Source organism: Pseudopipra pipra, chromosome 2 (genome assembly GCF_036250125.1).
Source record: "Pseudopipra pipra isolate bDixPip1 chromosome 2, bDixPip1.hap1, whole genome shotgun sequence".
NCBI classification, from domain to species: Eukaryota; Metazoa; Chordata; class Aves; order Passeriformes; family Pipridae; genus Pseudopipra; species Pseudopipra pipra.
The window spans coordinates 33,937,085-33,949,219 of record NC_087550.1 but is presented as its reverse complement, the minus strand read 5'-3'; the positions used below and the strand labels follow the sequence as shown (position 1 = coordinate 33,949,219).

The window sequence follows — 12,135 nt, the reverse complement described above, 5'->3', positions numbered from 1 at the left end:
ACTGCAATATTGCAGAGGGAAATAGTGCATGTTGAATACTGAACCAGAAGGTGAGAACTTGGTTGCGCTGCACAAGAGAGGTTTCAGGTAACAGAGATGCAGTTGCATATCAGCAAGCTCTGGGTAAGATTTCAATGAAGAATTCCTCTTTTGTGTTGTGTGACTTTAAGAGCAAGTATGTATAGCTTATTGTCACTTTCTCATAGGCAGGGAGAGGTTTTATACACACAAAATATCAATATCAAGACCAAATTTGAAGATGTAACAAAATCCAGAGAGGATATTTAGGAATACAAAGGTTCAGGGCTCACTGAACTGCAGCAGTCTGTAAGATCTGAACTAATATTCTTTCTCAGATAAGACATTGGTGATCAGAGTTTAAAGAATTCACAGGTAAGATTCCATTTGTATCCACTAGAATGGCCAGGAATATATACACAAGAAATTGCATACAAATCCTTGAGTGAGGTCTCCATTAGCAAAAGCGTTGGCTGAAGTCAGAACCAGTGGAATATACTCAGCTACTCCTACACATCCTTGCAAATTATCTTCTCTGATGGTCTGGAGAAATGAAAATAGTAGAGCTCAACTAGAGGTCTCAGAATGAGCAAAATATAATGCACTAGGCTGTACCCCAATCTAATTATTCACTCGTAAATAACCATATTCCTTTCTCTTTGAATGCACATATCTTCTCATTTTCCAGAAGTCTTGCATCAGGTGAATGGACACAGGGCAACAAAGATGATGAAAGGCCTTGAGGAGCAGCTGAGGTCACCTGGTCTGTTCATCTTGGAGGAGACCGAGGGGAGACCTCATTGCAGTCTACAACTTCCTTGTGAGGGGAAGATGAGGGGCAGACACTGATCTCTTCTCTGTGGTGACCAGGGACAGGACCCAAAAAAATGGCCTGAAGTTGTGTCAGGGGAGGTTCAGGTTGGATATTAGAAAAAGGTTCTTCACCCAGAGGGTGGTTGGGCACTGGAACAGGTTCCCCAGAGAAGTGGTCACAGCACCAAGCCTGACAGAGTTCAAGAAATATCTAGGTTATACTGTAAGGCACATGGTGTGACTCTTGGGGATGGCCCTGGGTAGGGCTAGGAATTGGACTTCATGATCCTTGTGGGTCCCTTCCAACTCAACATATTCCATGATTCTGTGATTCTGTGAAATTTGTGCGGTAGCATCAAACAGATTCACACAGAAAAGAAATATATGTTTATGTTGGGCATGAAAGCCACAAGACAGATTTTTTCTGCTTTTAGTGGCCTATTGGCATTGCAAAGAACTTGTTTGGTCAGCTACAGCCATGTGAAATGAATAAAACTGCAGCTGACCTTGCCACTGGGAAATTATCTTCCCACCTTTACCCAGGTCCTCTGAATATCAGAAAAGGGACCTGCTAAGGATGTACAGCTCTGCTATCACTAAGCAGCACTATTACTAGTGCCTGACTTGAGCCAGGATCAAGCTTTCTTGTTTCCTTTTTCTTGCTCAGCACCTTCCCCCTTCCTTCACCTCTGCAGCTCGCCACCGTTGTGCAGAATCGAGCCCCAGCCTTATCTGCTTCAGCTGTTAATTGAGCATTTTCTTTTCTCAGTTTATAGAGCTCTTCATAGATTTATGAAACAAATCACTCTTCTCCTTTCACAGTTAAAACCAATCTCAATAAAGACATCTCCTTAAGATCACCAAATTACGATCTAATGAAATCTATTGAAAATTTCAGTTGCACTAAACAAGGTCAATGCTCTGAAAAAAACGAAATGTCACTCAGAAATGGAGATCAAAGTAATTCCCTTCCATTCCTGCTGCTGCCATAGAGACCAAGGGAGGGGGAAGAGGGGGAAGAAGAGATTTAACATACTTAATTCTTCCTGAAATTTATAATTGACTACAAGGGAAAAGGGACTATTACCATATTTCTAAAGAATAAAGGAAAAAAAAAGTTGAGCTTTTGACAAGATATAATTACCAGACATTACATATGCAATGCACATTAGTTTGTTCTGTGTAATTTTCTTGAGATTACCCCCCCAAATGATTTTATTTTTCTAGAAAAGATAGCATGTGCCTCATCAGTTTACATTCATAATGTTTGAAATCCAAACGCTAGAGGCTTACAATAATTGTTCTAAAATTTAACATTGATAAATAAAGATTTGAAATAAATACTCAGATACACTCCCCATCTGTCAAACATCCCTGAATATGTTCTCCAGCTAAGATAAATGGTAATCATAGAAAGGATCTTCCTACTCTTCTAAGACTGTGCAGTTTAGCCAGCAGCCAACCCATAGTCATGAAAGATGTCCTGAAGTACCACTTCAGAACAGACTTTACTAAATTATATGTAAATTTTAGGGATTCAGCACTATTACACTTTTAGGGTCTGGCAGGAAAATACCACATTTTGAAGTGCTCATCAGCACCTAATAATGACTATAGAAAAAGATTTTGATTTTAGCTCAATGTAAATTTCTGGGGGGGAAATCATTATGTTTCCTTTGTTTTGGGTTTGTTATAGCCAGAAAATTCAGCACAAAAAAACTTAGCTACCCAGTTTATGATTCCAAACTGCAACGATTCAAAGCCTGAAGTCTTGGAAAGAAAAAACAACAAATGTTACTCAGATCTATTAACAATATGCAGGCATCTAAAAATGTGGGGGTTTTTTGTTGGTTTGTTTCATATCCACCTAATATAAATCAGATCCTCATGCAGTATGGCACTCTACAGTTCTGCTAGTTTTGGTAATTTTATACTAATCTATAACACCTGAGGTCCTGGTTAATCTCAGTATCCATATCTAGCTTCATAATTTCCTAATTTTGGGACTGACTCTACAACGTCTCAGACACACACATCATCTTATTGGAAGTCTTACAAACTGAACCTCATTCTCTAAGTATACACATTTTTAAATACCTATATTGAGGTTTTTTAGATTAACTTAATACAACGGGGAGGGGGGAGTAGAACAGTCCTATGACAAAGGCACTTCAACATAAATAAATATTAGCTATTTGCATTGGTATCAGGCCCCAAAAATCGATAATTCAACTCAACTTTCCAGTGGGTTCACCTCTGCAAAGTGAGACCAACAGCTGCACATAGTGTGTGGACCTGCTCTCCACCTCCAGCAGATGAGCTGATCTCATTTACCATTCTGCCCTTCTCAGAGTATCTTAGGCTGGTTTTGTTGCCACTGTAAATTAGAAAGGCCGTAATAGTGAGGTTACTCCAGTAGTGCCACCTCCACATTTTTCTATTCTTCAGCCATGTTCTAAAAACACCCTTTCAAATTAACTGGATTGGTTCTGGAAGTCAACTTTGTGGGCTTAAATGCTGAATGATGTTTTCCTCCTTACTTGGAGAATCCACAGTATCCTACTGGGACACAAGACCTGCCCCTACCTTTCCGTAGTACAGCACACTATCAGCAGGGATTTATAATTACATATTTAATGCAATTTCAAAATGAAATAGCTAGGCTACAGCAACTCCTCATTCAGGTTCACAGTGATGCTAATGAGGAGGATGAGATCTGAATTTTGCTTCATCTTCCATGTTGGGACTATGGGGAAAGGAAAACTAAAACTGATAGAAAGACAAGGTGCAAATTTTATATCTCTTCTCTTCTTTACTCCTAAATTCATGCTGCAAAGTGAGGTGATGAGTCTGCGGAGTGGAAGAGACCTACAGAAAAATCATACCACATCCAGGGTCTAAGCCAGATATTTGTCCTATACTTGACCATTGTGGCTTCTTATTTTCCATGACTATCATGCATATTATGAGTTCTGATCCCACATCTGTTCAGAATTTTGCCTTAAGTGCATACAGTGGTGTCCCCTGTTCCACACACATGGCTGGATAAGCAGAAGAAAATAGGATAGACAGATGTTGCTGGCTCCTGGCAACCTTGTCAATCAGAATTGTACACATTCAACTTTAGTATGGGTTACCAACATAAACAAGCTTACTGCTTTGCTCTCCAGCACCATTACAAAATAGGTTTTTTCTTTCCAGTTTTATCTCAATTTTTTAAACACTTGAATTCAATTCTTAGAAGCGGTGCTGGATGGACAGTCATGAAAGGAGAAAGATTAATTTTCCAAACTAAACTAAATTTAAAAAAATAATTTTAAAAAAAAGTAGAAAAAAAAAATGCCAAGCTTCTTCACTAGTGGAATGAACCGAGTCTTTCATTAACTCAAAAAAAACCCAAACCAAATTTACAATTTACTGTTTTTCAGTCACATTCACAATCATATTTTCTATTAATTGTTCCCACAGACATCAGTGACACTTCAATTAAATGTAGAACCTGTGTAGTGAGTGATCAGGTTTAAATCACTACAGAGTTAATCAGAAGCAAGCAACAAGAATCTGCAAAAAGGAGTAAATGTTGCAGAATTTTCAATATTTTGATGACAGAAATCTATTTTTGTAGCTAAAAAACCAAGTTCAAGCTGGATGTTCTCCCTGGGTAAGAAGGCCAGTTTTCTGCTTTACAAGCTGGAGGGCACGGTTCTGGGACACAGGAACCCTACTGCTACTCGTGCTCAGTGCTGAGAACTTAGAGTTAGGCACAAATAGCAAGTGGCTTAGGATTCGTGAATAAATTTGCATTTAAGTGGTGTCTTTTCTTTGTGTACATCTCATCTTTGCAAGCTCTTCTCAAAACACAGAAACTTTCAGGTGATAAATTTGAGATCTTAAGGAAACCTCAGAATATAACTCCCAAACAAAACAAGAGGTGACACCAGTGGCAACCAACATTGAGAGTTCTTATGGGCGTTACTAATGTTAAGGATAATAAAACACTAGACTAGATTGCACAAGAAGTTTTAAAATCTCTATCATGGGAGAAGCTCTTTAGCTAGCCCTGTCATTTGTCCTTCTGGGTTTAAGACCTGTAGATTTTCCACCTCTGAGCTCTTCTTTCTAGCAACTAGGGCCAGAAAGGTCTTGGGGGTTTTTTCCAGGGAAAGTTGATCATCTTTTCTGAGCCACCTAACACCAAGAACTCAAGATTCCAGTGAAGCAGCCCCTGTTATAGTGAGCAACACAGAGCTATCTATTTTCTTTTTCAGCAGTGGCAGCTACTGTTGTATTCATAAGTCTGTAAAAGGCAGACGGATGGAAGGAAGGCTGGCAGCTAAAGGAGAGGACAGCATGTTGCCTTTGAATGTTGGGAGGCACAGTGGAATGTTCTTCCTTCTCAAAAACTCCTGGTGCTCCTGCTGGGATGGAGTCTCAACCAAAGCTTTATTTATACCAAATTCTTCCTAATGATAAAATAATGCCACAAATTAACATGCTTTATATGACAGTAAAGAAAGAAGCTATGCTGCAAACATGATCAATTAAAATAAACCAGGAGACCACAAGAAGTTGTCCTTGATGGTTCAGCACTTCTGTAGTCCTGGTTTCAGAAATGCATGGAAACATGAAGGAAATGGAAAAGAGAGGAAGAGTTTTTACAAACTAATATCTTAAATCTATCTTAAATGTATTTTGCACTTTGGCTGAAAAAAATGTCAGTAGGATTTAAGATATGGCAAGATACATCAGAAATTAATTTTATTAGATGACATCTTTTACCACACAGAGTTCAAAGCAGGATCTGTAGGTCCACTGAACATCATCTAGAAGGGCATTTTCAGTCTACCACAACATTTATGTCATTTTCTATACAGTGGAAATATCAAAAAATCCAGACAATAACAATCTAAATTTAATGATAATCTAAATTCCAGATAATAATAATCTAAATTTAATGACCATGTGTTAAAAATGTCAACTCTTTAAACACTCTTCATATTTTGCAGTTTAAATAGCATTTACCTTTTACTCCCTTTTTATTACTTAAGATCTGAAGAATGAACCTGATGTGTTTACTCCCTCTGACATCAAGATCCACTTTTTCAAGACAAAGAATGACAATTATTTGCACAAATCAGGCAAATGACTATTTAAATAAGGACAATTAACAGATCTGAGGCCAAAAATGACCATACTGCTGCTCTGTAGAACTCATGCTTAGCAAAATTAATTTTTTAAAAATCACAATTGTTCTGAAAAAGGACTGCTCTTATTATATTGGTGAAAATGGGCATAAATATAAGCCATAAAAAATTTTGTTGGTTTAAGGAAAGGGGGGTTACTCCAATGAAAATAAGTAAGAGCAGATTATGGATCAATACAATATAACATTAGTCCAGCTATTTAAATACGGCAACAAGTAAAATGAGCAAATAATTGTAATTTATTTGGTTTCAAGCCATTGCAATATGAAAGTGTTCTGAAACTAGATTTTTGCCATTATTCAACTCAATTACATATGATATTATGTTGTTCCCGCCTGCATCCAAATAGCAGGTCATGTGCAATTTGCAATTGCATCTCATTCCAACATCAATGTTGGCAGCAAAGGCTGAATATCTGGAGTTGAATATTTGAGGCTCACTCACATGCTTGACTTTCAGATCATTTCAGCCACTCAGCGCTGGATTCAAGAGACAGAAAAGCTGAAAGGAAAAATATTGTGTGTAGATGGAGTTGGGAGCCCTGCTCAAGGCAGCAGCAGTAGTGAGCTAGCAGTGAATCCACGTTTGTTATTTCCCAGAAGGCCCTGGGAAAATATTCAGTGGAAACTTTCATCACCAAATTGTAAAATAAATAAGTGATGTCTCTTGATATGTTAAAAAAAAGGTACTGGGACACTTTCTTCTCCCATTTATACCACCTTAAAATTAAACATATTCCCCTGTCCCAAATCCAGTTCCTACACACTTCCTTCCTAAACTCTCTAGGCCAAGAATGGTTTCAATTGCAGGTCCCCACTGCACCACCAAACACCCAGAAGTAGGGCTGATCATAGCTCTTCTTTTCAACTTTCTCCTTATTTTGAATTGGAAAGCAACACCTGGGAGTGTAAATTGGATGTTTAGCATGATCCTGCATCCCAGCTTTGTTCAGCAGTGCTGCACCTCTGCTGCTGAGTGCTTTTCACTGGTACTGCGTCAACAGGCACCCACAAGTGCCTCTGCTCTGCTCCAGGGATGGTTGAGGAGCAGAGGAGCAGATTGGTTGATGGTTCCACAGCACAGCTTGTGAAAGCCAGAAGGACCTGGAAAGAACAGGAGGTGAATGAGGCCACAGCCTCCTCCAATTTATGCTCCTTCTGTGGCCTCATTCACCTCCTGTTCTCTTCCCATATGGGTTTCTCCACCAGCAAGATGGGAATGACAGCTGGCATCTGTTTCCAAGGCTCCACTGTGTTCCCTGCTCTCTGCAGTGGCCATCCACCACCCCTCGCTGCTGCCCATGGGTGCCCAATGTGTGTCTTCCTGCCCATTTCCACATCACGGATGGTTGTCCCCATTTTGCGTGGCTATGACACAAAACATGACAGCAGAGATGACAGCAGTGCTAACCATTGCTTTGCCTTTTCATTTATGCAGCCTTCAGGTGTTCTGGCTACCCCAGGCATTTTGGAAGTCCTATGGAAATGATGGAATTCATCAAAAATAAAGCAGAACAGGGAGCACCTCTGCTGAACCCCAAAGTCTAGACCTCCCCTGCCAACTGCTCCTCATAAATACTATCACCATGTGCAAAGGCAGTTCCAAACATGTGCTGAGCTGCCTGTTCTGTAGCAACAGAAGGGGAGTTCCCTCATCATCTCCCTGTCATTTAATATTAAGTTAGTTTGCTAAGTTTGAGGACATCTTAAGGAATTGTTCAGCTTATCGTTACACCAGATCTTTAAGTTGGGAAGTGTCCTTAACCCTAAGGTCCTTAGCCTGCTGCTGCTGTTGGGGAAAAGATATTCTTTATATTCATGTTTGGAAGGAATTATTTAGAAGGACTGTTTCTAAACAGTCAGGTTAGATCTAACATCAGTATAAGAGTGCTGAATCGGGACCTAGGCATTTTTATTTTTCAGGCCTAGAGAGGCAAAGTAATCTATGATTTTTCCCCCCCAAAAAAGCCACAAGAAGCCACAAGAAACTTGCATCTCTCCAATCAGAAACACCATGACTATCTAAACTACATCTGATTGGCCTCTTTAAAATCCTAGGACCCATATAATGCCCTCTTTCTTTATTATTCTTTAGTTTACAGAATAAACTGATAAGCTGAGAATATATGTGCAGTATACCATGTATTCTGAAAGTGCTCTAGTTGCTAGAGATATTAATAGACACAAGCATAGGCTAAGATAAAATATGAAATCCTTTTCTTTGTGCTAGTAAAAATAATTAAAAAGCATATCATTTTTGAAGTGATATAGAAACAAACTGCATAATCTACAGATAAAGAGAACAAAATGCTCATGGAAGCAAAGCTTATTCATCACTTTATCTTGCAACCTGACACAGTGCATGCTCAATCTATTTAATTACAGGAACAGAAAAATAGCAGAGAAATATATACACAGAACAGCAATGTTTCCAGTCCTACCTTGGTCGTGACAATGCACAGACAATCCATTCTGTAAATCTCCACAGGAGTGTATGTAAATCATAGAAATAAATCAGCAAGGGTGAGGAAAGGCTTTTGAATAGCATGAACAGAACCGGAGGCTTGAATCTGCACAGCCGGCTTTTCCAAGTGGGCCCTCATAAGAAACTCGAGTCCTCCTCCACAATGCTAAAGGCAGGCATGATGCTCACAGGGATCAGTAAACCCACTAGAAATCGTCTCAAGCAAAACTTCCAGGTGGCTTATCAGGCTTGATTGCTGCATTGTTCAATCTGTGATCAAAATATGCTGTTGAATGGTATGCAGCCCTCTAAACAGGAAGATGAGAACCACAACAAGCACAAAAGAGCAAAAGCATCACATTTCAGCCCTAGCTCTGGTTTCACAATTCTGATCTGCTGTTTCAGTATACCCATAAGATTTCCCTTGCCAAGTCTCTCTCTCTCAGCCCCGCTCTCGCTCTCTCTCTCTCTCGCTCTCTCTCAATCTCTCTCCCTCTCGCTCTCTCCTTCCCTGTCTTTTTTTTCCTCCCCCCTTTCACTTGCTCTCTCCCTCCTCTTTTCCACTAACTCAGAGCAAGCACAAGACGCACAACTATCGGGCCCATCTATCACAGCGCTGTCCAAAACAGCCAAATATTCTCTGCCAGAACAACTGCTTTGGGTTGTAAGGGGTTTTATAAGAGCATGATTCCTACAAACACATACTGCTGAAAGTGCACGACTGAAACATTAAGGTGTGTGTGAGAACTCATGCATCACAGCTACAATCGCTCAGAATTACTGGGTCAGATTCAGATTCAGTAAGTGAATATAAATAACAGCTGGATAAAGAGAACTTTAAGTATAACAACAAATCAGGGGAAAGAAACAGGATTTGCATATTTACACATGCACATCAAGAACAACAGTGACACAATTATAGTTTACCACCCATGACAAAAAACCCTACATTATACACATTGTTCAAAGTCATGGAGAGGAACCTTTTTTTTCGCCACCTTTGAAAAATACATCAAACTTTTAATTAAAAAAGAAAGCACCTTGAACAATAGAGCTTAAAAACTCTTAAGGTTTCCTCCCAAACTTTTCTTGCATCACTGACAGATCCACAGAGTTAATCGATTTATCTCTATGTTTTGCTCAGTTTTACAGACTGTTTAGCCCCCAAAGCCCTACCTTTCTTGCAGTGATGCTGGTGCAGAGCTTGCCTTTCAGGTGTCTTACATGAATCATTCTGAGTTAGAAAGCTTACTGTTAGCTCTTACAGTCTTCCCTCTCTTCCAGATAGAGGAAGAGAGAGAGAGAAGAAACAGGGAAGGAAAGAGAAAGAGACAGAGAAGGAGAAAGATATGTAAAATGAAAGCTCTGGCCAAAGAGAGAGGAAAATCAATGCTCCTATTCACTGGAAAAAAAAAATACAGCCAACTGGACTGTTGACAGCAACAAGAGGAAATGTCTAGACACCCATACATTACAATTCACCTTTTCAACACACTGGACAGCACAAACCCCCCTGGGTGCTTTGCTGAGGATCTCTCATTCTCACTCAGAGGTAAAATATGTTTTTAATAAAATAAGCCTTTCCAAGAAAATAAAAGATTTTTTAAGAGTCATCACTCTTTCATAAATTACTCAGGTTATAACCCTAATATTCCTGTGATTGCTGGAGCAGTTAGACACTCAGTAAATGACACATATTATTTTGCCAAAATGAGGTCACTGCTACCAAAGTTACAAAATCCATAGTGAATCAGATATGTGGTCAGAGAGCAATCAACCCTCCTCCAACTATTAAAGTCTTGGTGGATATAACATCTTAAAGAGAAAGTCTCCAGAGCGCTTACAACTCTGTCTAAGGCTTTAACTCACTCTGAGCAACCACATGTGCACAAAACAACGTGATTTGCATTTACAGGCTGTGCTAGAACCTGCAGGTTTTCTCCCTGCTGAGGTTTAATCCAGTAGCCAAACAGTCAGACAAGTTTATTAAGCTATAGATTATAAGAAATGGGGAATTTTCAAACATCCTTGAAGTAAGACCCAATTAAGCATCTCCCTAAGAAGAAATTAACCTAATAAGGTCTAACCTAAGCCACTCTTGTGCTCTAAGCATGGTAGGGTAAAAGGGAATTCAGTCAACTCTAAAATCAGGAGATATTTTAACACTTGCATTTAAAGCATTCAACAGTTTGTTCTTTTCTAATTGGTAGAGTCAAGCTGATCTAGTAAGGTGTGAAATATTTCATACATATAATTACCTAATGATTTGGCTGTAAAATTTCATCTCAGACTTGAAACTAGCATATGGAGATATATTTTGAAATTGGTCTCTAAGTGCATGATCTGTAAATGCTTCTATTTGCAAGTAACTCTACTCCTGTGAGATAGTCACAGTGCACTCATGATCCTACTTACAATTTATATGAAAAACAGAGGATTTTAACCCTTTGGGGATGTTTACATGAACATGACTCATCCAGCTCCATCAGTGTACCAAAAAGCTTCCTCCTGGACTCTTCCAATTTTTGACTATCACCTCCTTCTATAAAACACAACAATGAACACTCAACAGGGCATGAGTTGCACATGTGCTACTCAAGCTTAACACATCATTGAGCAGCATGCTCCCTGAAACATTACCACCTACTTTTTACCCCCCAAATCTCCCATAGCCCCAGACAGAAGACAGCTATGCTTTTGGTGACACAGGTCCCAGCTTCATCCTTCCACAGACTCATTTTGGTTGCCAGGGCTCCTGGTAATAGTCTCTAACACACACCTATCAGTGACTGGGAACAGATGACTGCTAATGGGTCTCTAGTGTTTCTCCAAAGGATACAGTTCCTCATTTCCATTAACTACCTATCCCAAATCCCAAAAAGAGGCTGAGCTTTTGAATTTTCTTTCTCCATCTCAATACTTTTTCCATTCATTTTTTGTCCCCAAGACTAAGATTTTCAAATCCTTGGCACTGCTTTACCCATCATTAGCAACACCTCCTTCTGCTCTAATTTCTGGAGGTCATATTACTGCTTAGTTCTATTTTTTCCAGCCTTCTTGTTGTCTGTACATATGATCCTGACTGAAGTCTACTATAGAAAGACTTGACCCAAAAACTAAACAAATTGAGGAGCAGCCATCTGGGGTGAAAAGACATGGTTTATAGTTGCTTGCAGTCAATTTAGATGGTAAAAAGTAACCTCTGTGATGAGCTCTGACTCTTGGGAAACCTTAATATAGGAAGAATAACAGCTATTTCCCACTATGACACCAGTGGCTCTTGGACCACCATGTGAAAACCACCTACCCAGGTGACTGCTTCCTTCTCCTCTAATTTTACCAAGGTGTCTGTTTTTAAGTCACACAAAAACTAATAATATGACGTGAGTGGGTAAAATGTGATGGTCTTTATAATGCAGCAGGTTACACTGGACAATTTAATGCTCCTTTCTGGCATTAAAGTCTTCACTGTATCCAGGTACTTCCACTTGGATAACCAAAGCGTAGGGTTTAATTAGGCCACTATATTTAGAACCAGAGCCTGCAACATCCAGCTGAATTCAATATTTGTAAAAACAAGCTTCTGTAAAAGCTAAAACCACCAGGAAAGATTCTCTGATTATTTTTTTTAACTTTT

General features: G+C 39.3%; 1 protein-coding gene across 20 annotated transcripts in view; it reads right to left on the bottom strand.

Annotated features, from left to right (window-relative positions):
• The window catches only part of DLG2 (discs large MAGUK scaffold protein 2), a 998,134-nt gene that overhangs the window by 832,544 nt on the left and 153,455 nt on the right, over positions 1-12,135 (bottom strand). For 2 of the 20 annotated variants that reach the window (XM_064644959.1, XM_064644958.1), the window contains exon 1: positions 8,476-8,958. The exons of 15 other annotated variants lie outside the window; for them this stretch is intronic. In XM_064644959.1, the coding sequence (XP_064501029.1) occupies positions 8,476-8,505 (30 nt within the window). In that variant the 5' untranslated portion in view covers positions 8,506-8,958. Of the gene's footprint in view, positions 1-8,475; positions 8,962-12,135 lie in introns of those variants that run through there. 3 more of the 20 variants (XM_064644964.1, XM_064644962.1, XM_064644954.1) reach the window with 2 other exon arrangements.